General features: G+C 38.1%; 4 protein-coding genes across 5 annotated transcripts in view; 3 read left to right on the forward strand and 1 right to left on the reverse strand.

Annotated features, from left to right (window-relative positions):
• nectin1a (nectin cell adhesion molecule 1a) overlaps nt 1–1,151 on the reverse strand; it is a 22,563-nt gene extending 21,412 nt beyond the window's left edge. The window contains 1 exon segment of the mRNA XM_066646669.1: nt 1,046–1,151. Within this exon segment, the coding sequence (XP_066502766.1) occupies nt 1,046–1,094 (49 nt within the window). The 5' untranslated portion in view covers nt 1,095–1,151.
• LOC136668916 (thy-1 membrane glycoprotein-like) lies at nt 1,137–15,520 on the forward strand. Of its 2 annotated transcripts, XM_066646668.1 has the most exons (6): nt 1,137–1,528; nt 3,145–3,233; nt 6,769–6,823; nt 7,075–7,117; nt 7,291–7,647; nt 12,493–15,520. In XM_066646668.1, exons 3-6 carry the CDS (start codon nt 6,803–6,805, stop codon nt 12,597–12,599), a joined length of 528 nt encoding a protein of 175 aa, XP_066502765.1. In that variant the 5' UTR covers nt 1,137–1,528; nt 3,145–3,233; nt 6,769–6,802; the 3' UTR covers nt 12,600–15,520. The 2 variants fall into 2 exon arrangements, with proteins under 2 accessions (XP_066502765.1, XP_066502764.1); XM_066646667.1 differs by lacking the exons at nt 1,137–1,528; nt 3,145–3,233 and adding an exon at nt 1,664–1,718.
• A 425-nt stretch (nt 15,521–15,945) lies between these two features.
• LOC136668952 (uncharacterized) lies at nt 15,946–17,600 on the forward strand. Its single transcript, XM_066646723.1, has 2 exons — nt 15,946–16,114; nt 16,602–17,600. The coding sequence occupies exon 2, from the start codon at nt 16,618–16,620 to the stop codon at nt 17,245–17,247; it is 630 nt and encodes a 209-aa protein (XP_066502820.1). The 5' UTR covers nt 15,946–16,114; nt 16,602–16,617; the 3' UTR covers nt 17,248–17,600.
• A 7,962-nt stretch (nt 17,601–25,562) lies between these two features.
• Nucleotides 25,563–27,853, forward strand: part of ssh2b (slingshot protein phosphatase 2b) — a 30,129-nt gene continuing 27,838 nt past the window's right edge. The window contains exon 1 of the mRNA XM_066645497.1: nt 25,563–25,786. Coding sequence (XP_066501594.1) covers nt 25,724–25,786 — 63 coding nt within the window. The 5' untranslated portion in view covers nt 25,563–25,723. The remainder of the gene's footprint in view (nt 25,787–27,853) is intronic.

Below are 27,853 nucleotides of genomic sequence, written 5' to 3' on the forward strand. Positions count from 1 at the left end.
AACATTCATTGCTATCAAAGCAATCATGGTTTAAAAACTCCTCCCACTTCATCAGAATATCGCAACTTATTGCTCTGTCTTGCACCTGCAACTCGAATGCCCCTCCCACAAGTTTAAATGTTCTTTAGGTTTATGACATAAGAAACCCTGGCTCTCTGAATTTCAGTTTCAAAGCTAAAATGCTCAGCCATTGGGCTGACTGCTTATTTCACTCCTGGTACATGTTCTAACACATCTAGGAAAACTCATGGGCATGTTGACAAAATGAAAAAAAAGGAATGTTCACTAAAGGATGTCTTTAATACATGTAGAATCTCCTTTTCTTATTATATGAGTTGATTATGAATACACTGTTTATGGGAAGCATGGTGGTACACTGGCTCCAAAGTCCTATTATTGTGAGTCCATTCCCCACCACAAGTCACTGTCTGTGAGGAGGTGTATTCTCCCTCCTTTAAAAACCATGGATTTCCTTTGAGTTCTCTGGCTTCTTCCTAAAAAACATATGTTGGTAAGTTAACTGGCTGAGCAAAATTGCCATGGATGTGGCTATAATGCCCTGTGATATGCTGGTGCCTCGTTGTGGGTGTGTTCCTTGTTTGTGCCCAGTGATTCCAAGTAGGCTCCAGACCCACCACGACCTTAAACAGGTTAAAGTTATAACAGAAGATAAACGATTCAATGAATACATTTTTGGGGGGCCCTGAGGTAATGTTTTATGACTATTTTAACAGTGAAGAGGTGCGTGCATACACCCCTCACATACTACGTTTACCACTATATTACCATCAACATTACATAAAGAAATCAAAAGATGTGTCCCGGTTTGCTAGCAACTTTTAGATAGTAAATAAATTGCTCATTTTGTGCTATAAACATTACAACCCATGTTCCCATCATCACCACTGCAGAAAGAAAGTATGAGCTGGTTATCTCCACCATTGAAATTACATATCACCCAGATACCTCCCTGAATTATGTTCTTTATGAGACACGCTGAATGATGTAGTAAAATTTGAGAAATGGGATTAACTCTTTGACTTACCTGGCACCAGGAGGGCAGTTAATAGTGAAAGAACCCACACGAAAGTCATCACAGCTTCTCACCCTCAGTTTTCGGGAAGCTTAAGTATTCAGTGGTGGATGGAGTAGAGGGAGAAGTTCAGGTTGAGTTACTGACCGAAGAATAGTCCCAATTCCCATTTATCGGGAGAATTTCTCTCACGGTCAAGAGAAAAGAAATAAAAGCCGCTGAGGTCTCCAGCGCTGTTCACTCTCTCTAAGTTCACCGAGGACAAATCCACAGTCCCAACACAACACTGCCTGAAAACGCTGTATATGAGAACTTCAGAGTCGTGCGTGGGCAGAGGATCGAGCAGAAAGCAGCTTACAGCACAGGACACTGGGATTAATGAAAATATCAATCCACAATCTACTGATATCTAAGGGTTGCTCTCGTGTATTTGTTTCGAAATAACGTTAGCTTAGCCGCGCTCGCGCCCTCGGCTGCAGCTGTAAATCCTCTCAGGTAACGGTAACTGCAGCTCGGAGGAAAAGAATTATCTGCCAAAAACAGTCTTTGCTTTACAACTACAGCTTAACTAGACACAAAAGTCTTAAAAGTATTTATTCTGTAGAGCAGCCCTCTAAAAAGATGACAAAACGTCGATATAATTGTCCTCTCGCTACAGCCCGGCTCGTTTCTCTGGATGAAGAAGGTGCCTAAATGCGATTTAGAGCTGTACAAAAGGGGGTGGGGTTGAACTGAGCAAACTGAGTTATGAAGCCAACAGAAGTTGTACACTGAGCTGGAGTTGGCTTCTTGCTCAAATATTCCACATCTCCTTATAGGTTTCGTCGGTAAATGCTACAGTATCTAGCAATACTTTATTTAACTACCTTAGAAATACAACTTTCAAATGAATAGATTAACTTAGGTTTTGGGTAGAGGCTTCAGACAGAGCTGTGACAGGGCGCAATTAGCCGTTGAGCAAAGCAATGGAGGCCATTTCTGTGGATTGTTGTAATTTTTCTGCTAATGCTAAGCAGCTTGCTAATTTTGATGAGTAATTCAGGTCAAATGGGCCTTTTTTGGACTGTATGTTTTAAAATAGTTTAAGATACATATCATGGATCTCTTGGTGAGGTTACCCAATGAGAATAAGTGAATAATTTCTCTAAAGAATGCACAAATAGAACTGTTCACAGTACTGAAACAGCATTGTAAAACACAGTGAGCAAGAGTCATTTAAAGTTTCCATCCTTGTAATGTTAAGGTTCAGCATTTGATACCTCCCACATCTATAGCGTAGTAACACCATAGCAACCAACACCTACACCACAGCGAAGCCCTAGCAATCTCTAAGCAACTTCTTAGCATACAATGCTTTTCCATAGCAACCACCTGGAATACAATAGCAACTGGCTAGCAACACCTTGAATATCTTAGCAACCACTTAGAAACCCTCTGCCCAGTGCATACCAGACCAAAACCACACACTACCGCACCACACCAAACACTTTCACATGTATTTACACAATTTAAAAGCCAACCCAACTGTGGGAGAAAACCCTACACAGACATGGGGAGACAGTCACCCAAAGCAGGGCTCAAACTCACAATCCCAGAACCCTGGAGCTGTGTTAAAGACATTTGTTAAAGACCTATTGCACCACTATGATTAAGCACCTACAGTTCCTGTGTTGATAGATGGAGTTACTCAACAGTTTCTCTTAGGTTTATAGGGAAATCAGTGATCTAGGGTTTATGGGACCTGGTGCCGAAGTAATGGACCTCTTTTGTAGTGGACCTTTTCTACTTTGCAATATGTTTGAGTAATACTGAATGTTTATTCATGGTTTGAGGATGATTTTAGTCCCCTCTTGCCATTAAGGTCTTAAGAGGTTTTAATTATGGTAGTGACTGTGCATGGTGAATTGAGTTATCTTGCTAGAACTGAGATTCCACAGAGCTGGATACCAGTAGCCAGTCATTTTCGTCTATTTGTGAGTCGCGTGTGTCAAGGCACATGTATCTGATTAAATCTAACTAAACAACGATCTCCCCCTTGTGGTCAATGGATGCTCATGCAGTACTTCCATTGTTTTATCACGGACAACTGACAGACCCAAGTATCTTCGCAGGCTGGAGACCCTTTATGGGCGGAACGGTGGCGCAGCGTGTAGTGTCGCAGGATCCTGGGTCCAAAGCTCTCTGCTGTCTGGGTTGGACTGTAAGTTAAAAGCTGGGGTGCAAGTGCGAATATTGTGACAGGGGGATAGTTTGATAGTCTAAATCAACACGATTTAATCGTTATGACACCATCTTAAGAAAACGAAGCCTGGGACCATATGCATTGTGTACATTGGTATCACATACAAACTTCTACTCTGAACTTTGTAGTTTTAAATCAAGAGGTAATGAGTTAGATTTTAGTGTGGCTGAGCCCACAAATAACAACAGAATGTATCTTTTTAAATAATTCTGGCCCTATATTTAGTAGAAAAAAGGGCTGGGTTTATTCCATGTTTATAATCCAACCTGTGCATATAAGATTGTAATAATAATAATTTATTCATTCATTATCTGTAAGCGCTTATCCAGTTCAGGGTCGCGGGGGGTCCAGAGCCTATATGGAATCATTGGGTGTAAGGCGAGAATACACCCCAGAGGGGGCGCCAGTCCTTTACAGGGCAACACACACACACACACCTACGGACACTTTTGTGTCGCCAATCCACCTACCAACGTGTGTTTTTGGACTGTGGGAGGAAACCGGAGCACCCGGAGGAAACCCACGCGGACATGGGGAGAACACACCAACTCCTCACAGACAGTCACCCGGAGCAGGAATCGAACCCACAACCTCCAGGTCCCTGGAGCTGTGTGACTGCGGCACTACCGTGCCGCCCCTATTATTATAATAATACATTTTATTTATATGGCACTTTTCAAGAAGGCAAAGCACTTACAAAATTGCAAAAACAAAGAACATCAAGTGGATCCCAATGATACAACTGATACAAGACAGCACAATGGAAAAAAGTTCTGGATGCTAAAAAAAAAGAATTGATTGAGTGTCTTCTGTACGGCCCATATATGAATAATATAATCAAACAGAATAAGTCAAATATAAATAAAGTACAGTTCTGCATTTACCTGTTTTTGGCCTGGTACAGTGTGTTGAAAACATGATAAATATTTAAAGTTTAAGAGACCTTGCACTCATAGTGCAAGGTCTACATTATTTAATAAAATAGTGATATAAAATCTTGAGAATCTTGCAAAATATAATACATTTATACTATTTAAATGAAATATCTATATAAATTAGTGGGTCTCTGTCTTGCCTATGCCTTTATCACTGCTTAATATGTGGGTTGTCTGACCTTAATTTAGTATCATTTCCAGCAGACAAAGACCATTTCAGGTCTTGGCAGTCATTATCATCACAGGGAAAAAAATAACAATTCAAAATAAGCATTAGGAGTTAATGTGCCCATTTGAACCTCTCTGTCATTTCAGAAAATATGTTCATGTTTCTTAATACATATTTATCCTATGTTATAATAGGGCAAAAATAAACAATTGCTGAATGTGTGCATAATGAATTTAAATAATCAGAATTCTTAGAAGGAATCTGGGTTCTGGTGAAGTGTTCTCCTTTTAAAAGAAAATATTCTGTGATGTTTCAAGGGATGGGCATGGAGACACAGCCATATTAGCCTTTTAATTGCCCTTTATTATCCACCAGTAAGAAAACACCTTTTGAAAGGGCTGTCTGAATTTGAATGGGAGACATGTTTTGAAGCTGTTCAAAGTTGTCAATATATTTATAAAAAACTGCAAACGTTATTACAGTTTGCTTTTCTCTTTGTACTTGTTACCTGTAGCTTTGTAATAATAAAATTCCATTTGAAAATCAAGTGGGCGGCAGGTAGTGTCGCAGTCACACAGCTCCAGGGGCCTGGAGGTTGTGCGTTCGATTCCCGCTAAGGGGACTGTCTGTGAGGAGTTTGGTGTGTTCTCCCCGTGTCTGCGTGGGTTTCCTCCGGGTGCTCCGGTTTCCTCCCACAGTCCAAAAACACACATTGGTAGGTGGATTGGCGACTCAAACGTGTCCGTGAATGTGTATCTGTGTGTCTGTGTTGCCCTGTGAAGGACTAGTGCCCCCTCCAGGGTGTATTCCTGCCTTCTGCCCAATGATTCCAGGTAGGCTCTGGACCCACCGCGACCCTGAACTGGATAAGCAGTTACAGATAATGAATGAAAATCAAGTTGCTTACAGGCTTAACATATTTCTCAAAACCCTTCTCTAAACCTTGTTCAGTTAAATCAAGTGGATTCAGTAAAAGCTGCTTCCTGTAAAACTAGGTCCAGACTGTTGTTCCAGATACTACATTTATGACCTGGGTTTATATTTAGATTCTGAGCTGCTTTCTTTTACAGCTTAAAGTGAGATGCAGCAGGAAATTTGAAATGCAGCGGGAAGTGAGACTCATGAAAGAGAATGCTCTGGTTAACTGCCTCTTTTCAGAAGGGATTTTTAATTCTTTTACTTGGGTACCTCACTGAAGGGCTTTTGTTTATGGATTAACGTTATCGTAAATCAGATTCAGCCTTCTGCACAACCTGAAGCTTTTTTTTTTTTTAATTCAATGTACATTTTTCATTCATATTTAAAATTTCATCTATTTTATGTGGCCCTGAATTATATGAATATAAATTTACCTTTCATTTATTCTTTTATATTTCATTATTTTTAATTTAATAACCACTAAACCATGTTTTTCTAATCAGTTTTTTAAATATATGACTTGTCTTTTATTACAAAATATAATATATCTTATTATTATTCCTTGCACCATTCTTAAATTTGTGTTAGGAGATTTTTAAAAAACTAATATAAAGTTCTGTACACTGTTTGTCCTCATTTTTCTGGACATCTGCTCAGCCAACATTTGGGCTTTTTCAGCCAGCAATTAACACTACAATTAAGACTTTAGAAGAATTTAAAATGGAGACTTTCTGATGTCTGTATCCACCACAGTATAACATCTGAATTCAGTAATTATATGAGGCCTCTACAAGCTTGGGACAGTGAATTTAAAATGGAGCTGTTCTGCCTTTTGTCCAACAGATGGCAGTCTGAGTGTTTTCAAAATAAACCAAAAGCTCTATTGTCCTCGTTTTGAAAGGAGGACAAGAGGACATTTCTAATCGATGTTATAAACGTCTTCTAAACGTGATACTACCTGCATTTTCAGGCAAAGCATTTTAGTTTGTCCAAAATAATCAATAAATCACATTTCCCAGAAGGAACGAACCATTCCATAAAGCGAGGGGGATGTGGAATTTCAGAATGTGGGGAAAAGCAGACTATAAAGTTCCTCTTGTTACAGTCACTAAAATCTTTTAGTTACCAAGGGCAGAACTGCATGCACCATTGAGCCAAGCTCTGAAGATTATACATTGTAACATGTTATAATTAACATATAATGGATTATCATAGTGTTGGTATTTGCCATATATGTAAATATGTATATATTATTTTCCAGTAAAGATGTTTTTACTGCCACAGATACTCCTGCTGGTATATTGGTTTATCCCAGCCAACTGCAGAGGATTGGATGTGGGTCAGGTGGTGGGAGATGCTGCAGCACTGCAGAGAAGAAGCTTCCAGACTGCTCTGGGACCTGCTGTTTGACTTGCCTATACAGGACCACTTTAGTGGAATTGATAGCCCTGTTGTTTTATTTTCTCTTTAGATCCTTGTGCTTTTGGACCAAGTCAGCTGAAAGGATGAGGTTGCTGAAAGGACAGGTTAGAGAAAAGGGATGCCTGGCTGTTTTCATTGTGGATTCACAATGAAACAGGCACATGTAAAGCTTGTTGTTTAGTCATTTGCACTTTAACAGATATCTTCATAATGTATATTTTTGTCTGTCAGCTCTAAATTTTACATTTAATAGCACTGTGTCTGTTGCCAGAATGTTTCCTGTGATTTTATTTCTGGTTGACCTAAAAGTAACATCACCTTTTTCTCTTTCATGTTCTTTTAAAAAAACACACAGCTTGCTGTAATTAACTTGCTTATATGGAGTGTTGTATGGGCAGGTAAGGGACAAATTGTGATGCTTTCTCTGTATTCTCATATTATTCACTGGAAGTAGGAGCAAATTTAATGCACAATTTGATCATTATGACAACAGCTGCTGAAATGTATTTTATTTTTGGTTTAAAAAACAGTTCATATTGATGTGTGACCTGGTAAAACATTTGTTTTTCAGGTCTGATGTCCCCTGTTCTGGGCGATGATGATGATGATGACAATGATGACGATGGTGATGACGAAATGACTGTGTGCCAGGAGGAGAATAAAGACCTGAAAGTGACCTGCCCTCTCCGGCCCAAGGCCAGCTACCACACCCACTATGAGTTCTCCATGTCCAAGGGCAGCAAAGAAATTATAATCAACACCAATGTGTCTGGGACTATGCCTGAGCCCAGATTTAGACACAACACCCATGTGAATATGATGAAACCTTATGGATTCATACTGACCATGCTGAGCTTCACCCTCACTGAGAATACCACGTTTATGTGCAAAGTGTCCAACGAGGAGAAGAGGGTGTTTATTGAATTAGGTAAGTGATCGCTTGATTTTGCATTGTGAATGTGCTTTTCTTAATACATGGTCCTAAGCAAAAAGATGATCCCTAGTCAAATGGCAAGTTTTGCTGATTTTCTGTGTAAAAGTATTGTAGCAAGTGTCTTTATTATGTCCTAAAACAAGAGAACAGAAAGCAGATTGTGCCTCGGTGTGTAGAGAGAGCTGAGGGAACCTTACCCACCCTCCTACACTTCATGAGGAATGTGCATATGTATATTACCTTGAATCCCTATTGCTGCACACCATCCACAACCACGCACACAACCCCAAAGCTACAGGGGAGGCTGTGATAACTGTGTTTGACTCCACCCGGCGAGTCCAGGCCCTTCCCAGTCTATGGCTGACATCACAGTACTTAAATATATACCTTGACTTATTAGTTTAATTCGTTCTATGGCCGAGCTCGTAATTCAATTTGCCCATATATCAAATTAACATTCCCCATTAAAATGAATTGAAATGCTATTAATCTGTAACCTTTTTTGTTGCATGTTTTTAAATAAGAAAATGCATTTATAAATAACAAAAATGTATAAAAATAATAATACATGATAAAAGAGGATGTAAAGAAATAAATTAGTTCTATTTAGTGGTGTATTTACCTTGAAGATCAGAGGAGACTGGCAGAGGAGGTTGGGGGAGTTTATTTGCTACAGCGTTAATGCTATAATAAAAACAACGATACTACTGAGATGCTTGCACAACAAGACAGGGCCGCCAAAGGTGGTTAATGATAAGGAGGGGCTCAGCTTTAACCAGGGAGTCTGGGGTAATTGCCTCATAACAGAAAATATCTTTGACAAGTTACAGATTAAGCAATTAAGCAAAGATAACATTAGTTAGTAGAGCTCCAATAACAACGCAGAACCAACATTTATATAAGAGCTCAAATACAAGGTTAAACGGAGCATAATGGAGCAACACAAACACAACATGGGTGAAGAAATAAGTAATGATTAAATATGAATGAAAAATAAGAATTGAGAAGAAAGTGAACCAAGCGAAACTGGCTTTAGACCAGAGCTTCTGCTCCTCGCATTGAAAACAATGAACACATGTGTGGATCATTTTCATTTAAAGGAACAGTTTAAACCTGTTGTTCTCGTTCGAAGCAAGGCTGTTTAGACAGGTTACTGATTAAGCAAAGCCACACGGAGCTGTTGCCTTTAAAAAATATTGAATATCCATGTACAGGTAGAAAAACAAAACAATTATTAACTCATAATATACAGGTTTCTGTAAAATGTACAGTCATCATTGCAGGAAAGAACATGAACTTCAATTCAGTCTGCCTAAGTACTGCAGTGTTTAATGCATGAATAATTAATTTAACTGGCTTTTTCAGCAGAACTACTTTACATTCATTAACAGGTTTCCTCTGCATAATGCTATTACAACTAGTGCATCAGTGGCTTTTCACATTGGTTAATTATTAACGATTGTAACAGGCATTCAGTTAATGTTTTTTTTTTTGTCTTGAAATGACACTCACTCTCAGGATACTCACTACACCTTCTCCCAAATTGTTCACTAATTATAATAAGATCTGATGTAGTAGATTCCAGTAGATTGACCAGAAGAGGATGGGTCACCCCTTGTGAGCCTTGGTTCCTCCCAAGGTTTCTTCCTCAGCTGGGGGAGTTTTTCCTTGCCACTGTCGCCCCTGGCTTGCTCACTTGAGGGTTTTACATTTGTTTTTACAATTCATGTCAAATCTTTGTCTTACTGGAATTCTGTGAAGCTGCTTTGTGACAACATCAGTTGTGAAAAGCGCTATATAAATAAATTTGATTTGATTTGATTTGATGTGAAAGAATCGTATTGCCTAAAAGACAATCTCGTCCTCATTATATTATCATATGTTCAGTCAAAATGTCATAGAATTAATTGCTTATTTATGACCCATATTTGTCTTACACTCTAATAATAGTTTGCTAATGTTACTTTGATTCAAAAATTGATCTGTGATGTGTCGAGGGAGAATGAAAAGTAGTTTCTCCAGGACAGACCTGCTGCTCTCAGCATCACTGCAAATCAAAGCCCTGTAGGACGGACTGTGACTCCATTGGCTGCAGCACTGAATGATGAACAGATAGCTCTTGTTGCTGATTGGCTTAATATAGGTTAGGGTTAGTGTTAAGGTTATTAGCTGTTTATTTTCACTCTGTAAAGCACTTTGAATTTCCCTTGTGTGTGATAGGTGCTCTATAATAACCTTGCCGTGTCTTGCCTTTAGGTTGTTTATCAATTAGCCAACTTGTCTATAAGTAAAGTATCTTATCAGCCTAAAAGATACTGTACATGTCATTACATAACCATAAGTAAATGAACAAATCTGACGTTGGTTCATTGTAGCCTACACTGATTTCCCGATTATCAATGCAAATAATTTTAGGTTGTGGTAGCCAAATATAATCAAACTATACAGCCCATTCACACTTTTCAGTTTTCAGATGATGAGGAAGCTACTTTTGGTTCTTTATTCCAATGGGACATTTTTAACCACTGCCAAATATTTATACTAACCATTGTCTTCATATATCATGCATCTTTATCTCCTTTGTATGACATTTAGCATAAAATAATTAACTCTAATATTACAATCAATATTCATACACATTTGCTGCTTTTGCTATTCTGTTAGGCTGTGTGATGTATACAGAACAATCTGCTTGTTTAAGAGACTCTCACATTTGTCTTTCACTCTTAGAATACTTTGTATCAATATTATATGGAATTGCCTATTGTGATTATACATTTCTAATTACTTATAAACAATTACTCACTTCTCTGAAAAATTCTACAGACAGTAAATGAGAACTCCGTGTCTGAACAGCTGCGAAATTAAAGTGGTATTGATAATTCTTTTTTGAAAATTCAGTGTTATTACTTTGTTTTATTATTGTTTTTCTTTCTAATGAACAAAATAAATGTAACAAATGTTATTTTTCCACAAAGATTTATTTGTTTTACACACACATACTCATTCCTCCTCTGCATATTCACCATGCCAAGGACATCCACACACTGAAATGCTTGTGGTGAGGCTGAGAAAATTACTCTATATAGCTGTACAATAAAAAGAAAAAAGAAAATATGACTATAATGTATACTGTACATGCAGAAATGTACTAAGCATATAATAATGTGCAGCTCCATACGTAATTTTATGGAATTTTAATAAGTAAACATGTGTGCAAGATATGATTATAGCTAACTATAGTGCAAAGACAGAAGACAACCAAACTGCATCTGTGTCATAGCTTTAAATATGATTAAACAAATATGTGCGTGCACAAATGCAGTGATCTTTAGCAACTGGCCATAACTAACCAATCTGATATCATGGCTGAAACGTACCTAACACCACAAAGTGACAAAGTATACAGTCCATATACGGGAAAAGAAAGAGAATAACAGCATTGACATCAATGTATGTAAGCACAGGAAGAGACACATTAAGTAATTTCATGAAGAACCAGAAATTTGAGAACAAAAAACAACTTATTTCGTAGAAGTCCAGGTGGTAGCCTGATAAACTGGTTGTGTGCTCAGTGATTGCAGTCTGCTCTGAGTTTGAGTCTTTATCAGGTGTCAAGATAAAGGTCCTGGAAGGATGGGAGTTTGTTGTATGTCTTCCTCAGACATGTTCTCAGCACTTCTATGGGGTTTGTGGGAGTGGGGATGGGGATGAGGATGTTTGGTGCAGAACTACATAATTGTGTATTCTTCTTTCAGTGTAAACTACTTACTTAAGTAACAACAATTTTAGTACATTGTAAAATATTTCAGTCCATTCAAGGATTAAAATTTAACTACTTTGAAATCAGCCACTGTTTACAGCATAAACCAGGAAATATTCTACATCTGTTTCACATACCTTGAGTGTACGCTGCTCCACTGATGACGCTGGCCTCCTCTGACGAAATGTTCTCCACCTCTGAATAACCAAGAGTAATGGCCTATCATACAAAATTAACATACATATCATGGGTAACATAAATGTTCATTTTTAAGAAATGGTGAGCACTAACATACTCTAAGCAAACCTCGCTTCCTAGTTATAGCGGCACTGACTCAACATTTGATAATTATAAGTTTAACAAAATTAAGAAAACATCATATGACATTATTTCCTAATATAATGTGCCTGTGTGTGTACAAACATTTCCAGAGAATTTTGGAGGGTTTGTGCAATGCACTAAAAAATACAAAAAAACAATCTATATTTGTTCTGATTTGTTTACAGTAAAGTCAATACAAATACTAACATCTAAAGCTGTAACAGGACTCTTTTTGTGAATTCTTGGAAAGTGTCGACACATTATTCAGTTTCTCACACTTTTGAAATAACTCTCACGTTACTTTCAGTTGTTACTGAATAAACTGCAGCACTTAAAGGGAACGTCTACAATGGTGGAGAAATGCACCACCTGCGTTTGGAGACCTTTCCATCTTAAGTGATCTGAACCAGCAAAAAATAAGTCTGTACTCATTTTGTGTCATGCTGTAAACAAATCCAGATGTCTGGAGGAGAGAGAGAGAGAGAGAGAGAGAGAGAGAGAGAGAGAGAGAGAGAGAAAGACAAGAATTTGGATAAGCAGATTCATTTTCACTGGAGCTTCGTAAACACATTAGACCAGTTTCTAGCAAACAAACAGACTGGAGATCTAGAAAATGGTTAGTAAACACCTTTTATGAACTGAATTTTATAAAGTGTCTTTTGATTACAATCGTAGACTACACCTTTAAGTGCAGTGTTTGGCCTGGGCTACTTTGTATGATGTCTTCTGAAGGCTTCATTCTTCTTGTCTTTCAGAATCCCTGCAGCCCTGCTCTGCCATCAGTGTCTTTCTCCAGAGTTGTCCATGGCTTCTGACTCTGCTGCTTCCACTTGCCATCATTCAGCTACTTGAGGCCTTTTAAGAAACAACCTGAAACAGTTTCTCTCTGCCAGTGTGTCAGTGCTGTGTCAGTTATGAAAACTTGGTAGGGATGAAATGAAAACTTGTGTGTTCTTATATTTCTCTGCTATTTTGCAGCACTTTTAGATATGCTGCCTTTCTTATGTATATGCTATTCTATACAGTAAGTGCCAATAGCTGTCGCTAAGATGGTATCTGGTGTTAAGTTTGGTTGTAGCTTTACAAGCACAAACCGTCCTATGTCTGCACCGTTTGTAGTGGCTAGAACAGGTTAGACAGTAGCAGTATTTCTGATATTTGTTAACATAACCTCATAAAGCCAATGTTTCAGTGTTGTTTTTTCAGCAGGATTATAGAACTTTACATTTAAAAGTGTGCCCTGAGAGTGCAATTTTATTAGGCAGGGTTCCCCTTTTTGCTGGAGCAAATGCTTTTTTACTCCTCTGGGAATGCTTGAGATCAGTGTTAATTGTGTTAAAGAAAACTATGATGAAAAAATTAGTTGATGCCTAATTGATGCCTAAAAATAAAAAGAATGTATATAAAGACATATTCCTTACATAATTTTGGATGATTTTTTAATGTAGCATAACTTTTATTGTTAGTAATAAATAATATATGTATTAAAATGGTTATAATACATGTCTAAAATTAGACTTAAATGTTTTTAGTTGCCAAAATTAACCCTGCTTAAGAATAAATGTTGGAATATTGCTGTATGCATTTGATAGTGTTCAGACACACGCACGATGGTGAGGTCACAAAAAAGCCACTATCCCCAAAAAGTTATTAGAATTCCACTAGTGCACTACACAAGATTGGGAGACTTTATACCCCTCTAACTGATGCTTCACTTTGAGCATGGTGACATTAGGCTCACGCAAGGCTGCTTCATAATGTCCCATTTCATGTCATGGATTTATAGGGAGATAATACAAGCTGTGTGTGCACAGTTGATTGTCTGTTTACAAAGTGGATTCACCTTAGAGTAACTAAGTTCACCAAGTATAAGGAGTGTCTACAAGCATTTGAACATATCATATCACACTATTTGCAGTGTGTGCATGCTCTTTTATAATGGCTTTCTTCGAAACAGTGACAAGTTGTTACTTTATTGCCAGCAATAACAAGTGCTGCAAATTAACAGCACAACTAACATTTTATTAAAGCTATCATTACGTTACATATATGTTTTCATCTGTTATACAGAATAAATGAAGTTGCTAAACAGCAAATATGACGTATTGTATAATACAGTGTATAAAAAGTATTTCTTTACTAAAGGAGTAATCTATAATACTGACAGAAAGCATTTAAAATGGTTACTGCCGTCCAAATACAAAACACTGGAGAGAGTTATCTCCCTCCCTCCTCCTCCTTTCAACATGTGAAGCTCATGCATGTTGCAAAGTTGAGGACACTCAACCTACATTATTTTACTAAAATGTAAAGCATAAGAAAATATGAACAAGCCAGTTTTGACTATCCATTTCTGCCTTCAGTGTTTAACTAGATATAACTGATAATCTTATGGATTTATCTCTTCCACCATAAATGTCATGTTAGGGGGAAACATTTGCTTCTTGGTTGCAGTTTTCATATTCAAACATATAGTTCCATCTTAAATAGGTCAGTATACAAGACTGCCAGCTTCTTATTTTAATTTTCTGTTCCACATTAAATAGGTGACTATGTGAAGATAACTTTTAAAACACAACATGTATTCCTCATTTTTTGTTTAAAACAAAAAACTCCTGGCTTCCATAGCTGCAGCATGCTGTGTTTGTCTGCTATTATTTCATACCTGGCAACCTGGGGGGTGTGGAAATGGTACTGGGCTTTAGGCAGTGGGTGCGACCACGGGCCAAAACACAGATGGCGTTCCATTCTGTAACAGACACTTGTCAAAGTATAACATACTGGCTGCAGCACTGCTGTCAGAGATGCCAGTGCTTCAACTCTCCTTGTTGCCTTAATCTCTGATGACACATCCTAATAATTTTGAGATTTAGTACAGTAAATGTATTACAGATTGCTCCTTTTATACACTGCTTAGCCTTAGCCTTGTTAGAGCTGCTACAGACATTTTCAGTCTGCTTAAATTTGATAAGTTCATTGATTGTAAACACTGCAGCTCACAGTTCTGTTGCACTTCACTTTTGCTTAAAATGAGCTTGTACTTTTCAAATAAAATTGTACAAATACAGAATGCTGGGAATAATTTCTGCTCAAATCATGAAATTATACAACCCTCTGCATAAATCATGCTGCAGAAACCAGAGACCACACGTCATTCATTCCTGAGTTCACACTCATTAAAAGTACACTGCAGAATATTTTACCTTTAAATTACAGCTTTAAAATCATTGTGATGCTTCACTGTCTGCAAAAACCCAAGTCTTACCTAGTGTTCCTTTAACTTAAATTATTTAGCAACTAAAGTACATATATCAAATATTAAATGTTAGTATATCACACATATTAAAAAAGAAACTTGCACAGAATTTCTGTAGCCAAATATGTCATATTTCCATTTTATTTTTATTTATTTATTTATTTAGTTAGTTAATATTTAGGTAGTTAGTGCGTGAGCCTGCTTTTTACTTGTATTACAGCTTCCATTCTTCTTGGAGCTTTGCTTTCCAGTTTAGCCTCCAAAGTTATTTGAATGTCTGCTTTTCATGAGCCATGAAACAAAATAATTCACATAAAAAATCTGGGCCAGACTCTCCATTGCTCCAGAATGTATTTTGCTTGATTTGCAAATGTACCTCTTATGTGTCTATTTCCTTTATTCAGTAAAGGCTTTTGAACAGATTCATTTTCTCATAGTTAGAAGAAGGCCAGAAATACCTGTAGATTAGATATCTTAAAGATGGAAGTTTCAAGGTATCATCTAAAGGTAATCGTTCATGCGTCCATTTTGCCGTTTTTGCAATAAAGTCCAAATTACTCATGTGTCTCTAGCGTTTGATTACATTTAGTAAGAAGCTGAAACTGGGTTTCCTTTACATGGAGTTTGCAAAATACTGGGAGATCGCGTTCGCGTTCCCTCCTTGGAAAAAAAAGAAGCGGAGGAATGCTGCCCCCTGCCCTTCTCTTACAGACATGCGGAAATACTGTTTCTTTGTTGCCATGTTGTTTTTTGTTTTTTGTATTTGTTTTTACGTCATTTACACAAACAATGCTTAATTATGAAGAGCGTGAAACATTACTTAGTTTACACATTAACTCCTTTCAGTTTCAGATTTTAGTTATTAATTAATTATTGACTAAGTAGTATTTTGGTCATGTGGCGTACCACCGCTTGCTGCTTCACGTACCACTGTTTGAGAACCACTGATCTAAGACATATAATGTATCTTTCTTATGGCTTGTATTTTGGAACAGTCTCAAGACAGTTGTAAAATGAAAGCATGAGTGCCTTTAAGGAACTCCCATTTTAGAGTTCATGCCACACCTGCAGGAAGTCAACTGAAGAAACGAAAGAGAAACTTATTTGGACAAAACACTACGGTAATTTTTTTCTCTTACACTGTCATAAGTTAAACTTATTCTTATTTACTATGACAGCTTGGCTTATTTATATAATTAGACGTACATAGGTAAAAAATAAAGAATTGTTACTAATTCAAAAGTAGAAAAGCAGATATATCAGTAATAACATGTATGATACTTAAGAGTAAGATAGGACGGTAATGTTAATGTTTGCTGAAGTGTGTTTTGTGACTGGACTGATATGAAGCAAAAAAGTAGAATTTGTCTCAGTAATTTTCAGTTGAATGTACCTGGAGGACCTGGTTTTATATGTAGTAGAGACCGGTTGTATCAGATTTTGTGAATGGCATTTGAGTGTAAACCAGTGTACATGGCAATTAGGAACTAAAGTGTGGTCATTAGAGATATAGATTTGGTAATACCTTCACATTACCATAAGATCTACATTGTACAGAACACTTTTACATAGTTTAAACTTTACTAATCCTGTATTTTTCATATTCAGAAACAAAAGAGGAAACATGCCAATCAAATTTAGTGGCTGGGAGGCCTGCTGTGAAAAAGCAAAGCAACTAAAGCCAGGCCAAGCACCTAAAAAAAATCATGGATACACAATGTTCCACGGGACCCTTAAGAGCAGTGCCCAAAATATCATATCATCAGGATTCAGGCCCTCTGTAAATGGAACCCTTGGACCTGGAGTGTACTGCAGTAGGGACATTAACAAGGCCATGGGTTACCCCGGTGGATGTCTGGACAGCAATAGGGTGGTGCTCAAGCTGAGGGTAAGAGTGGGCAAGGTGAAGAAGATCGATGCCCAAAGCATAAACATGTGTAACACATGGCATCAGCATGGATATGATACAGCCTGGCTGCCCTCCACAATGGGGGGCTTTGAGGAAGACTGCGTCTGGGACCCCAAACGTCTCACTGTAGTTGGCATAGCATATTGCTCAGACCCTGCCACAAAGACTCATTTAGAGAACCTTATAAAGCAACAAGGAGGTGGAACAGGCCAGAGCCAGAGCAAGCAACTGGGAAGTCAATGTACAGGCTGTGGGATAAAAACACTGGAAAAACATACTGTTCAGAAGTGCTGGACCTGTAAGACAGCCATTTGTGCTTTCATGGATAAACATGTATGTCAGTAAGCCTGATTTCTGATTACGTAAAGAAATTGAATAAGATAAAATAAAATGACCAACTTGATTTTGCTTGTGCCTAAAATTAAATAAACAAATAAGAAAAGAAAAACAACTAACAAATATGTACATTATAAAATATCAACATCTTCAGACATTTTATGTTTGTATCTTTCTTTTTTTGCATATTATGAAATGTACATTCTCTAAAAGTGTTTCCCAAGTTTTCTTGTTTTAGTCTAGAATTTGTAGATTATTGAGCCCCTCACTCCAACACAAACATACACGGCATTTGCTTCCAACCTCCACTGGAATTTATTTGAAACAATGAAATTAATACAAAACTGCAACATCCTACTGAATAAAACACAATAAAATCAATATTTACTATTGGTTATAATGATTATTATAATAAATCATTATTATTTTTTTTTTTATGGACATCCCAGCAATAGTGCCCTCAACCAGACACACACCAATGTCTGGGAATCCTACAAAGTGTTATTTGTAAATGTAAAGCTGTGGATCGTGACGTAAAATTATCAGTCATTTCATATTCATGTTGCATGTTTGAGTGCGGGTCTTGGTGAATTTCTACTAGTTTATGCTGCAAAAACTGGAGAACCATTGTAACACTAAACATATATAAGGCATGAGGGAAATGGTTCTGTTTTTTGTTTTGCCCTATTTCCCTCCCAGTTTAAGTCACTGGAATTTCCACCCAATAGCTCACTTTCCTCCAATTACACAATGCCACTGAGCTGAGAGGGTGAAGGCAGCTCAAGATTCTTCTGAGATATGTGAAGCTGTCAGGCGGAGATTGAGGTCAAAGAACACAGAGGGGTGCATACAGGTGCAGATGTGGTTTTATGTGAAAAATAGGATGGTGGAAAACAAAACAGAAATGTGGTAAGATAAACATAAATTTTAAACGGGACATTAGAAACAAGGACAAAAACACATTGAACCTAACACAGACAATAGCCAACAAACTAAAGTTGGGAACACATTCTTAAGACCACTAAAAACACATGACAGAGACGCATGCCGAGTGTAGCAAAAAAAAAAAAAAACAGAATTAGAAACTAAATCAAATGTAAGACATAAGGAGAACACAATGGCTAATATTGCTATTTCATTGTCATTATCATGAATCTTTTAATGCTAAATATTTCTGTTTCCATTTCAGTAGAGAAATGACAAGTAAAACATTTAGATTTTTTTATTAACAGCCAACTTCTGATAATCACATAGAACAGTACTGATTTGAAAGCAATTTGTTATATATTGGGTGACACCTAGTGGCAAGTATTGCCAAGAGACATTCACAGAATAGAATGTGTCAGTCTGTGCATTTCAAAACAATGAAAAAACACGCAATAACTCATCTAAGTCTAAACATATGACTACACCTGCCAACAGCCGTAAGAATAAAATCCCAGAATTTGTACTTTCTCCAGTCACAGTTCACATGGCTGCTGGCTAGTGATCAAAGTCACTGTTTTACTGTGATTCTCAGTCCCATTTTACCCCGGGTCCTATTGCTTACCCCTGCAGCTCCAATTTTCCAAATGTTGTGTATTGATTTTTATTGGAAGGAGATAATGCCATTAAAATGGAGATTTTGCAGATTTCAAATGGTGTTATGAGACATATCCCAGAATTCTTTTTGAATCATAGGCAATATGGCAGCCTGAGCGAGCTCAGGAACCCACAAAGTTCAGTATTTCCTCCTTTAAAAATATACTAATCATTGTGTTATTGTAGTTTAATGTCATTTCAACACAGCAGCATCAGATTCATCTGGCATCAGATTCAGACAGCTAAGAAAAAGGGTAGGGATTTGCATGTATTGCTAGATTTAACTAATGCATTTGGCTCAGTGCCACATAAACTTATGTGGAAAGCTTTAGAATTCTTCCAAGTGCCAGATAAGGTTAGTAGGCTGGCTAAAGCATACTTTAAGGATATTCAGTTTTGCTTTAGTACAGGGGAATTTGTTACATCATGGCAGCGATTAGAAATAGGTATAATGGCTGGATGTACGATTTCACCATTAGCATTTACAATGGCAATGGAGGTAGTATTTAGGGCCTCTAAGTGGGTTGTAGGCAGGGAAAGTTTGCATGACAGTACTCGGCTCCCCATAATTAGGGAAAACATGACAATGCTAACGTGAAACATAACAATGCCTTACATGGAAAACATGACAATGCTAACGACTACTGTGCCTTGCACATGGCGGTTGCTGGAGAAGTTAAATGATAATCTAAGGTTGGCTGGAGTGAGAGTTAAAACAAGCAAGTCTAAAAGTCTGTCGATTGTCAAAGGAAAACTTGTGCAAGAAATTTTTTTGATGGAAGGAGAAATTACCCCTACAGTACTGGAGAGACCAGTGAAGAATTTAGGTTTTAGTCCCACAATTTGCTCTGTATTGTTTAGCGCTGGTAATAGCATTGATAGATCGTGTTTGCCAGGGAAGTTGAAAGTGTGGTTCCTGCAGTTTGGCTTACTATCACGTATTAGGTGGTCATTGACAGTTTATGATGTTTCAAACACAGAGAGGATGGAAAGGGTTATTAACAAGGCCATAAGGAATTGGCTAGGGGTGCTGCAGTGTTTAAGCAGTTTTGTCAGGATCGATAGATGCAGTGGTAAAAGCAGCAGCACCAGTCACAAAAGCAGGAAGGAAGTGGAATCCGAAAGTGGCCGTGCAGGTAGCCAGGAGCTAATTAGAACTAAAGGATGTGACTGGCCAAGTTCAGTAGAGCAGGCCTTGTTTCAGGTGATTTGTGGAAAGCTTTTAGTAAGGCCACGTCACCAGAGAGAAGGCAAATAATGACTAGTATTATTCATAAGCAGGAGGCGGCACGGTGTGCAACAGCAGCATCACAGGCAAAACAAGACCAGTCTTTGATGGCAGTATCTAGAGAAGCAGAAGATTTCCTGGCTAAAGTTGTGGGTGATGGAGGCCAGTTTTTGCTGGGAGCAATTTATGACGTCCTTCCAGCATGCTAAAGCATATTCTATCAGCTTGTAAAGTTAGTTTGTCACAGTGTCATTATACATGGAGGCATAATCAGGTGTTAAGGGTTTTAGCATGTTTGTTGGACAGCAAACTACTAGAGGTTAATGCATTGATGAGTAGCTGTCATAATAAAATAGTTAGCTTTGTGCGTGAGGTGGGTTGTTTTCAAGAAAGTGCGCAATACAAATATTGGTAGATGGGTTGAAGCACAAGATTGGAAATTGCTGGTGGACATAGGAAAAAAGCTGCAGGTCCCAGAGTGCATTGTGTTAACTACACTGAGGCCAGACATGGTGCTCTACTCTGAAAGTAAACTGATAGTTTATTTCATAGAGTTAATGGTTCCATTTGAGGATGCATTACAGTGCCAGTGAGGCTAGGTATAGCCTTAGTCACCAGGGAGGCCAGTGTGGATTTACAGTTGTTGATACTTAAGGGTAAGGTAGGACTGTAAAACTAGCTTGGAGGGGGTGGGTCTGGGACACCAGACTTCACTGTTGAGCCTTCTGGAGGTGTTGTGGGCTTATTTGGGGAAACACCAGCGAGAGTAGGTGCCTGCCTGATGACCCCTGTGAAGAGCTAGTGACACAGTGACTGGTTTGGATACTCATGGGCTGGGCTCAATGAGTAACCATAGTTGTTAAGGATAGCCGATTGCTGATTGGATCATAAACGACCACAGCAACCGTAGTGTTGAGCTGTAAGATTCAACAGGAATTTTGTGGCTGCAGGGAGGAAGAGAGTATGATGGGCACTATGTGAAGCTCTAATGGACTGGCATAGGATATTTTACATCTTATCTTGTGTATTATTAAAATTACAATGTATGATGTCACTCCATAAAAAGCATAAAACTTCACTAGTAGTATGCTGATGTCTCAGTTGGTAGCTACTTAATTTCATGTGTACTGTGTAAGGTCTGTGTACTTTTTGTTAATTGTTTTTCCATTTCTAATCCTGCAAAATAAAAAATGGAGAACGGTCCATTTCCCTATTTTGAATGATATAAATTGATGATAAATTGATTTAAGGAAACCCATTTTCTGGAACTGGAAGTTCTGACAAAATGCTACTAAATAGGAAGGTGAAATCAACTTCATATCACAAAGTTAGGAGTGGGTGATTATATGCTAAAGTCCAGCAGTGAGAATGCTGCACTGTATAATTCTGATATGACTGCAGACATATTACTATTTAATGGCACAGCTGCCTATGATTCATCAGGCTCTTGAAGGATTGTCCATTTGGGTAGGTAAAGATTTTAATTAACACATGACTCAGTTTCAAGGTGCAAAGTTACCCTAGAAAATGAGGGGTAGGTGTAAAAATTAGAATTGGGCCTGAGATGAGTTGATGTGGCACAGCAGGTAGTGTCGCAGTCACACAGCTCCAGGGACCTGGAGGTTGTGGGTTCAATTCCCGCTCCGGGTGACTGTCTGTGAGCAGTTGGTGTGTTCTCCCTGTGTCTGCGTGGGTGTCCTCCAGGTGCTCCGGTTTCCTCCCACAGTCCAAAAACACACGTTAGGTGGTGGATTGGCGACTCAAAAGTGTCCATAGGTGTGAATGTGAGTGTGTGTGTGTGTCTGTGTTGCCCTGTGAAGGACTGGCGCCCCCTCCAGGGTGTATTCCTGCCTTGCGCCCAATGATTCCGGGTAGGCTCTGGACCCACTGCGACCCTGAACTGGATAAGATAATGAATGAATGAATGAATGAATAATTGCTTACGGTAGAACTAACGCAAAATTCAGGATAGTTGACACTTGCCATTATTAGTCGCTAGGTGTCACCAAATTCCCTATAACTGACCCTGGTTTCTGGGTTAGGATAACCCACCTAATGTACAGACACAGAAATTGAAATAAATAGACGAAGCAATGTGGAAATACATAAAAAAAAAATTTTTAATAATGTAGAAATGTGGAAATAAATATATTTAGAAAATAAAACAATAACATCAATAAATGTAGAAATGTGTAAATACAGGAATAAATAAATGTAGAAATTCGTTATTTAATGTAGAAACTAATTTAAAGAATTAATCTAAATATTTTCATGATCAAAACCTTTTTGTGTTTAGTTATTTTACAGTTGCTGTAGAATTGTATGGAGAGGAATTAGGGTCAAATTGAAAACCAATCACTGCAATAAGACAGTGTAAAAGCAAACCCGTTATTATATTGTTTTCACGTTGCTTGACCTCTCTCCCGAAAAACAATACGAAGATTTGCATTTTAAAATTATATTCTGAATAGTGTCAAAATTTAATAGTCACCTCAAAGTGTAATCAGTACACAGCTGTGTTGCTTTACATCTTGAGGCACTTCAAAAATAAACGTCTTATATTGTAACGCAATACGTTGGGTTGCTTTCAAACACAGACGTGTAGAAAACGTGCCGTAAACGTGCCGCTCTGTCTCTTACCTGGAAAAATACGTGATTCCTATTTAAAGTATGAAATGCTAAATTCGTGTCAGAATTGAACACAAACCAATCAGCTCAACTCTATTCCACTGTGTGGCGCTGTGAACGCGCCAAAGCAAAATGTTAATCAATGTTTTTGCTTTTAATTTTGGCACCATGTTAGTTTGGAAAAGCAATTTCACATTGTCCTATTGCAGTGATCGGTTTTCAGTTTGGCACTAATTCCTCTCCATAGAATTACCCATAATTACATGCAACATCATTTTTTTATATCACAAAATTTAATTTTGCCAAACAGAGTCTCTTTAAACATAAGAATTATAGCATGTGTTTCAAAATATCCCAGCACACATGGAAAAGCATGATTTATGGAAATATTACAGGTCTCTTCATATGTACGTTTACGGTTAAGACAGATCTTCGGTTGTTTATGTTGTAGTGTCTGCTGATGGAAGATGCTGCCATATGGTAAGAAAGCTTGTTATATTCAGCTGTTTGGCTAAATCATTCTCATTAGTCCAATTAAAAGGCTCTGTGTTATGGCATCTGGTCAAATGTGTCATTTGTTTTAAGAGGAATTTGATGGGGATGTATTACGGTGGTATATACTTGGGGTTGTGCCCTCTATATGCATTTTCATTTCCCTGACCCACATGTTCAGATTTTGCAGAAAAAAAATCGAATTGCTTTCTTCCTGTTGATTCAGTGTTTAATCCCAATGCTATTATCCCTGCCGTAATCCTAATCTTATCTCCCCTACTCTCTCTGCTAATCCCGCTCAGAGAGAGAGAGAGAGAGAGAGAGAGAGAGAGAGAGAGAGAGAGAGAGAGAGTGTTGAACACTGGTCAGGGTAAGAGGACAGATGGGGCAGTGTTCAGAGAGAGACTAGTCTCCATTCCTGCTGTCAGGGGCATAGAGACATCAAAGAGAAAAGAGTCAGATTTTATTTTGAAGAAAAGGAGAAACGGAATGGCTGACTGCTAGTTTGTTAATCTGTATTGTCTTTGCTCTGCCCTTTATAATCATTCAGAGAAAAATAATGCTTCCATTTTTATAAATGCTCAGCTACAAAGAAAAATACATATAACAAACATACAATTGTGTGTAAACATTGTGATTTATTTATAAACAGATTCCCTACAGAGTAGTTTATTTTACTGCTCAATAACAAAATGTTTATTTTCTGAATTTGATTTTGTGTGTGCACTAATAATATATTGAAAATAAAGATAAATAGTGCACTGATGGCAGAATCTAATACATAAATCCTGCAGAGGACATGTTGACTGTTCTCTTAAGACTGAGCATAAATGCATGTTTTTTTTGGGTTTTTTTTTCGGAGTGTATATTACATTAATGCTTGCTGTAAATAATGGGGATTATCAGGCTCCATCTGGGGAATAGATCAACCATCAGATCCCAAAAGCTGTTCATGAACTGCTTTCATGGCAACGTGCTTTTTGAGGCAATGCACCATTGAGGGAAAATTATTGAACCGTAAGATTTATCTCCCATTTCAGATTCTTACTCTCTAACCTGCAGGCGTTTTAGTGGATTTTAGTATGTCCTTAGTTGATTCAAGTTTAAATAGATGTTAAGTGATTGATTGATTTAACATCTGGATTTTTTATATTCACATTGATGTATATAATGGTGGCTTTAAAAGTGTGTCCAAGCTGTTGTAGCTTCAGAGAACAGAAGTTGATGCTCCTCAAGAAACCAATTTCCTGTCAACACTGCTGGCTGTTTACTAGCCTGCTGGATGCATTCAAGGAAACAGCAGATACAGTTTAAAGTGCAACTTACAATTTATATAGTTTACATTAAGCACCCATTTTTAAAACAGCATATATTCCACCTTCACATATTCAGATCCATGAAGGACACTAAAAACTGCCACAGAACTGCTCAAAACAAAGTTTTTGCACAAGGACATTTGAATAATAATATCAAACCATATGGATTAAGAATGGGCCACGCAAGTTCATATGCGTGCGAAGGAAGACGGGCAAATAATTTTGGCAATATAGTTTATTTTGTTTTGTTAGCTTCCTCAGTTTAGTCCTTGAAAATAATCAATTGGTTTGAAGTGATAACCCAGTAAACATTTAGCCGTTGATTCAACGTTGAAATAACGTAATGACTGCCGTCTAATCAACGTTCTCTTAAGGTTGAAAATTTAAGTTGAAAAGACGTCCAAACACAGACATTGAAAAGACGACTATTAGACGTATTTTGGACGTTCATTGACGTTATTAATTGGTCCCGAAATAAATTACTTATATAAAACGCATTTTAGACGTCCACTGACGTTATCGATTGGTCACCACTTAACTAACTTATTAAGATGGATTTTGGACATCCATTGACGTTTAAAATATGTCCTTGACGGGCAGACTACTTTTAGACCTATTTTGAACGTCCAGGGACGTTCCTTGTTTACTGGAAAAACTGTATTTTGTTAAGCTATGACTTATATGTCAATATATAATGCACTTATCGATTATTTGTGCACATAGGGTTCATCCACAAGCAGAAATTATAATTGGATTGCACAATGGGGCAGTCACTCGGCTCTTTTCCAATAGGACAGCCTTGTATTTGGGTTAGATTGCCTGGTTGGACTGAGAAATCCTGCAGTAACAGCGTCTACTTCATAAACCGTGTGGATTAACGCGCATATTAGATGTCAAATACGTGCGTAAATAAACACACTGACTGCTGGATTTAATGTAGGTGGGCGTGTCAGAAAGCGTCAGTGTCGGCGGGTTCTCTCTGAGAGAAACGTTGACACAAGAGAAGGTGCGAAGAAGGTAGTTGCAGTGGAGCTCGGTTGGTGGCTTGAGGCCGCTGAGGCTTGACAGCTGGCGGTGGCGCGCATGCGCAGAGCGGTCTGAGAGAGGAAGCGACGGGGCAGCCGCAGCAGCAGCAGCAGCAGAAGCGGGGAGCTGATCTGCTCTCGGCTCGTTTCTCCGCGTGATCATGTTCGTGGGTCCGCTGCTGCTTGCGCTCCGGTGACTGAGCCCCGTGGCCTGAATGGCACTGGTCACGGTGCAGAGGTCGCCGACTCCGAGCGCCACGTCCAGCCCCTGTGTCTCGGTGAGTAGCGTCCGTGGTTTCGGCGCTTTTTCAGCTCCGAAACGCCGCGGTAGTTTTGGGCTCATTTCCGCTGTTTTTTTCCGACTGTTCATTAGCCCTCAGCAACACGCATGCGCGGAGATATCGGTTTGATATTAACATTACATTGTTGCCGCCGAGTGAAGCGGCTTAGACGAAGAATAACCAAAGTGTCAGACCTGTAAACCATTATCCATTTTTATAAATTCTGTCCTTTCTGGTTGGAGACTGTGCTCCTCTAGCGGGCCTGGTCAGTTAGACAGCAGTACACTTGCAGTGAAGAAGGCTGTAACGTTAGTGGTGGCAGTTTCTTTGGCATCCTAGCCTCTCCACCTTAAAACAGTTGTCGTTGTATTGAACGGGGGTTTAATCTGTTCTTCATAGAAAACAACAGCCAGTCTTGTGATCGTCACGAAGCGGAATGAGCTTGGTTTTTACGCATTTAATGCTTGCTTTTACAAGACCAGGCCCATAGGCCAAGCCTTCGTGTGTTTTTAGGCTGTAAATCAGCAGTCTGAATTCATTAATCTTATCATTTGTCCTTTTTTAGCTGTTAATCGTGGTTAATGATCTGTGGAAGTTTAGACTTTTGTTTTTGTAAAAGCACCATAAACCACAAAGGAAAAGACTTAATTGAAGGACACCCTGTAGAAAACTGAATGAATATAATCTGTTTTTCTACTAAAGCAGTTTGTAGTGCACAGCTAGTACATAAAAACAGTTAAAGCTTCCATGTGTATATTCAAGTCACACTAGTTTAGCACTTCATGTTCACATTGAAATTAGAAGCAGTATTTGAGTCCATGTTTTTGTTTGTTTGTTTGTTTTTTAAATAAAAGGCAATATAGTGTAACATGTTTATATATACTCTGCACATTTTATAAGGTGATTCAACACATCCAGAACAGGTTGAAGGTTGAACATTAGAACAATAGTCTGCATTAGTGGTAGTATATTAGGCATTTTAAAAACCCTGCCTTCTCTATTTAAAACAGCAGTTAAAAAGTGGAATCTCAGAATGTATTTCAAACATCTACTGCATGATTTGAAAGTCCAATCCTGTAAGCCATACCTTTGGGTCTTTTGCATTAAGTCATATTGCTTTAATACAGTTATACCACTCTCCTTTAGATTATCTTTGTATTGTTGGTTAATGAAATGTAAGGCAAGCCAGTGATGTTGAAAGTAAATGCTCCAAATGCTTCAAAGCATAGCATTCACTATCCAGTCTGTATATAGAAGCTGCACTGACAGATTATTTTGAATTCATATTTTCTTGGATATCACAAAAATCTGCTAATTTAAATATATCTGCCTGTTCCGTCTATATAGCTTAGCCCTGTCCATCCATACTGATATTCCTGGTTTGGAGCGTTCTTTGTAGCAAGGCGAAATATCAGTTAGAATCAGGGCAAGGAATAAAAACAGAAGACATTTATACAGACATCTTAAATGCACATGAACAGGGCGTAACTGTGTATAAAATGAATCATGACAGTTTTTGCTATGTAAATGTAACCTGTACTGGGCCAGGTCCAATCTCCAGTAGCACTTTTTCGTGACAGGAAATACAAGGAATGTACAGTCCCCCTCAAAGCATTTGAACAATGGTGGCATATATAAATTTGTTAAGTTCATTGTTACTCAGAAGCAAGATGAAAAATAATAAAGTGGCATTCGTTTTAAGTAGATCATTCCAAGTCTGTATAGTTTCATCTTGACAAAATATTATTTGGAAAGGCAGTTGGTACATTTAGGCAGCTGGCTAACTTAGTAGCAGCATGTGTCAGAGTGTGATTTGTTTGGGATATAGTTTGCATTTATAAAATAAAATCTGAATGGGCCCTTTGTGAAAGTAATGAACTAGGAAAAATGTATTAGTCCATAACTGCTGTTGCCTTATTTTAGCAGTCAGCAATAACATTCCGTCTGAGGAATAAACAAAAAAACTAGGTTAAGTTAGTTCGCTGTATTTCCCTCCAGCTTCACATGTCATGTGAGTTCAACAAGGCGTCTTGTGAGAAGCTGGCAGCTTTTATTTGAAATATT

Source organism: Hoplias malabaricus, chromosome 15 (genome assembly GCF_029633855.1).
Source record: "Hoplias malabaricus isolate fHopMal1 chromosome 15, fHopMal1.hap1, whole genome shotgun sequence".
Lineage (NCBI taxonomy): Eukaryota > Metazoa > Chordata > Actinopteri > Characiformes > Erythrinidae > Hoplias > Hoplias malabaricus.

Excerpts from the sequence above, each read along its gene's own strand:
- LOC136668952 (XM_066646723.1), top strand. The coding sequence starts at position 16,618 with ATGCCAATCAAATTTAGTGGCTGGGAGGCCTGCTGTGAAAAAGCAAAG.
- LOC136668916 (XM_066646668.1), top strand. The coding sequence starts at position 6,803 with ATGAGGTTGCTGAAAGGACAG. Across the intron at positions 7,118-7,290 it reads ATGGAGTGTTGTATGGGCAG|GTCTGATGTCCCCTGTTCTG; the intron begins GTAAGGGACAAA and ends TTTGTTTTTCAG. Across the intron at positions 7,648-12,492 it reads GAGGGTGTTTATTGAATTAG|AATCCCTGCAGCCCTGCTCT; the intron begins GTAAGTGATCGC and ends CTTGTCTTTCAG.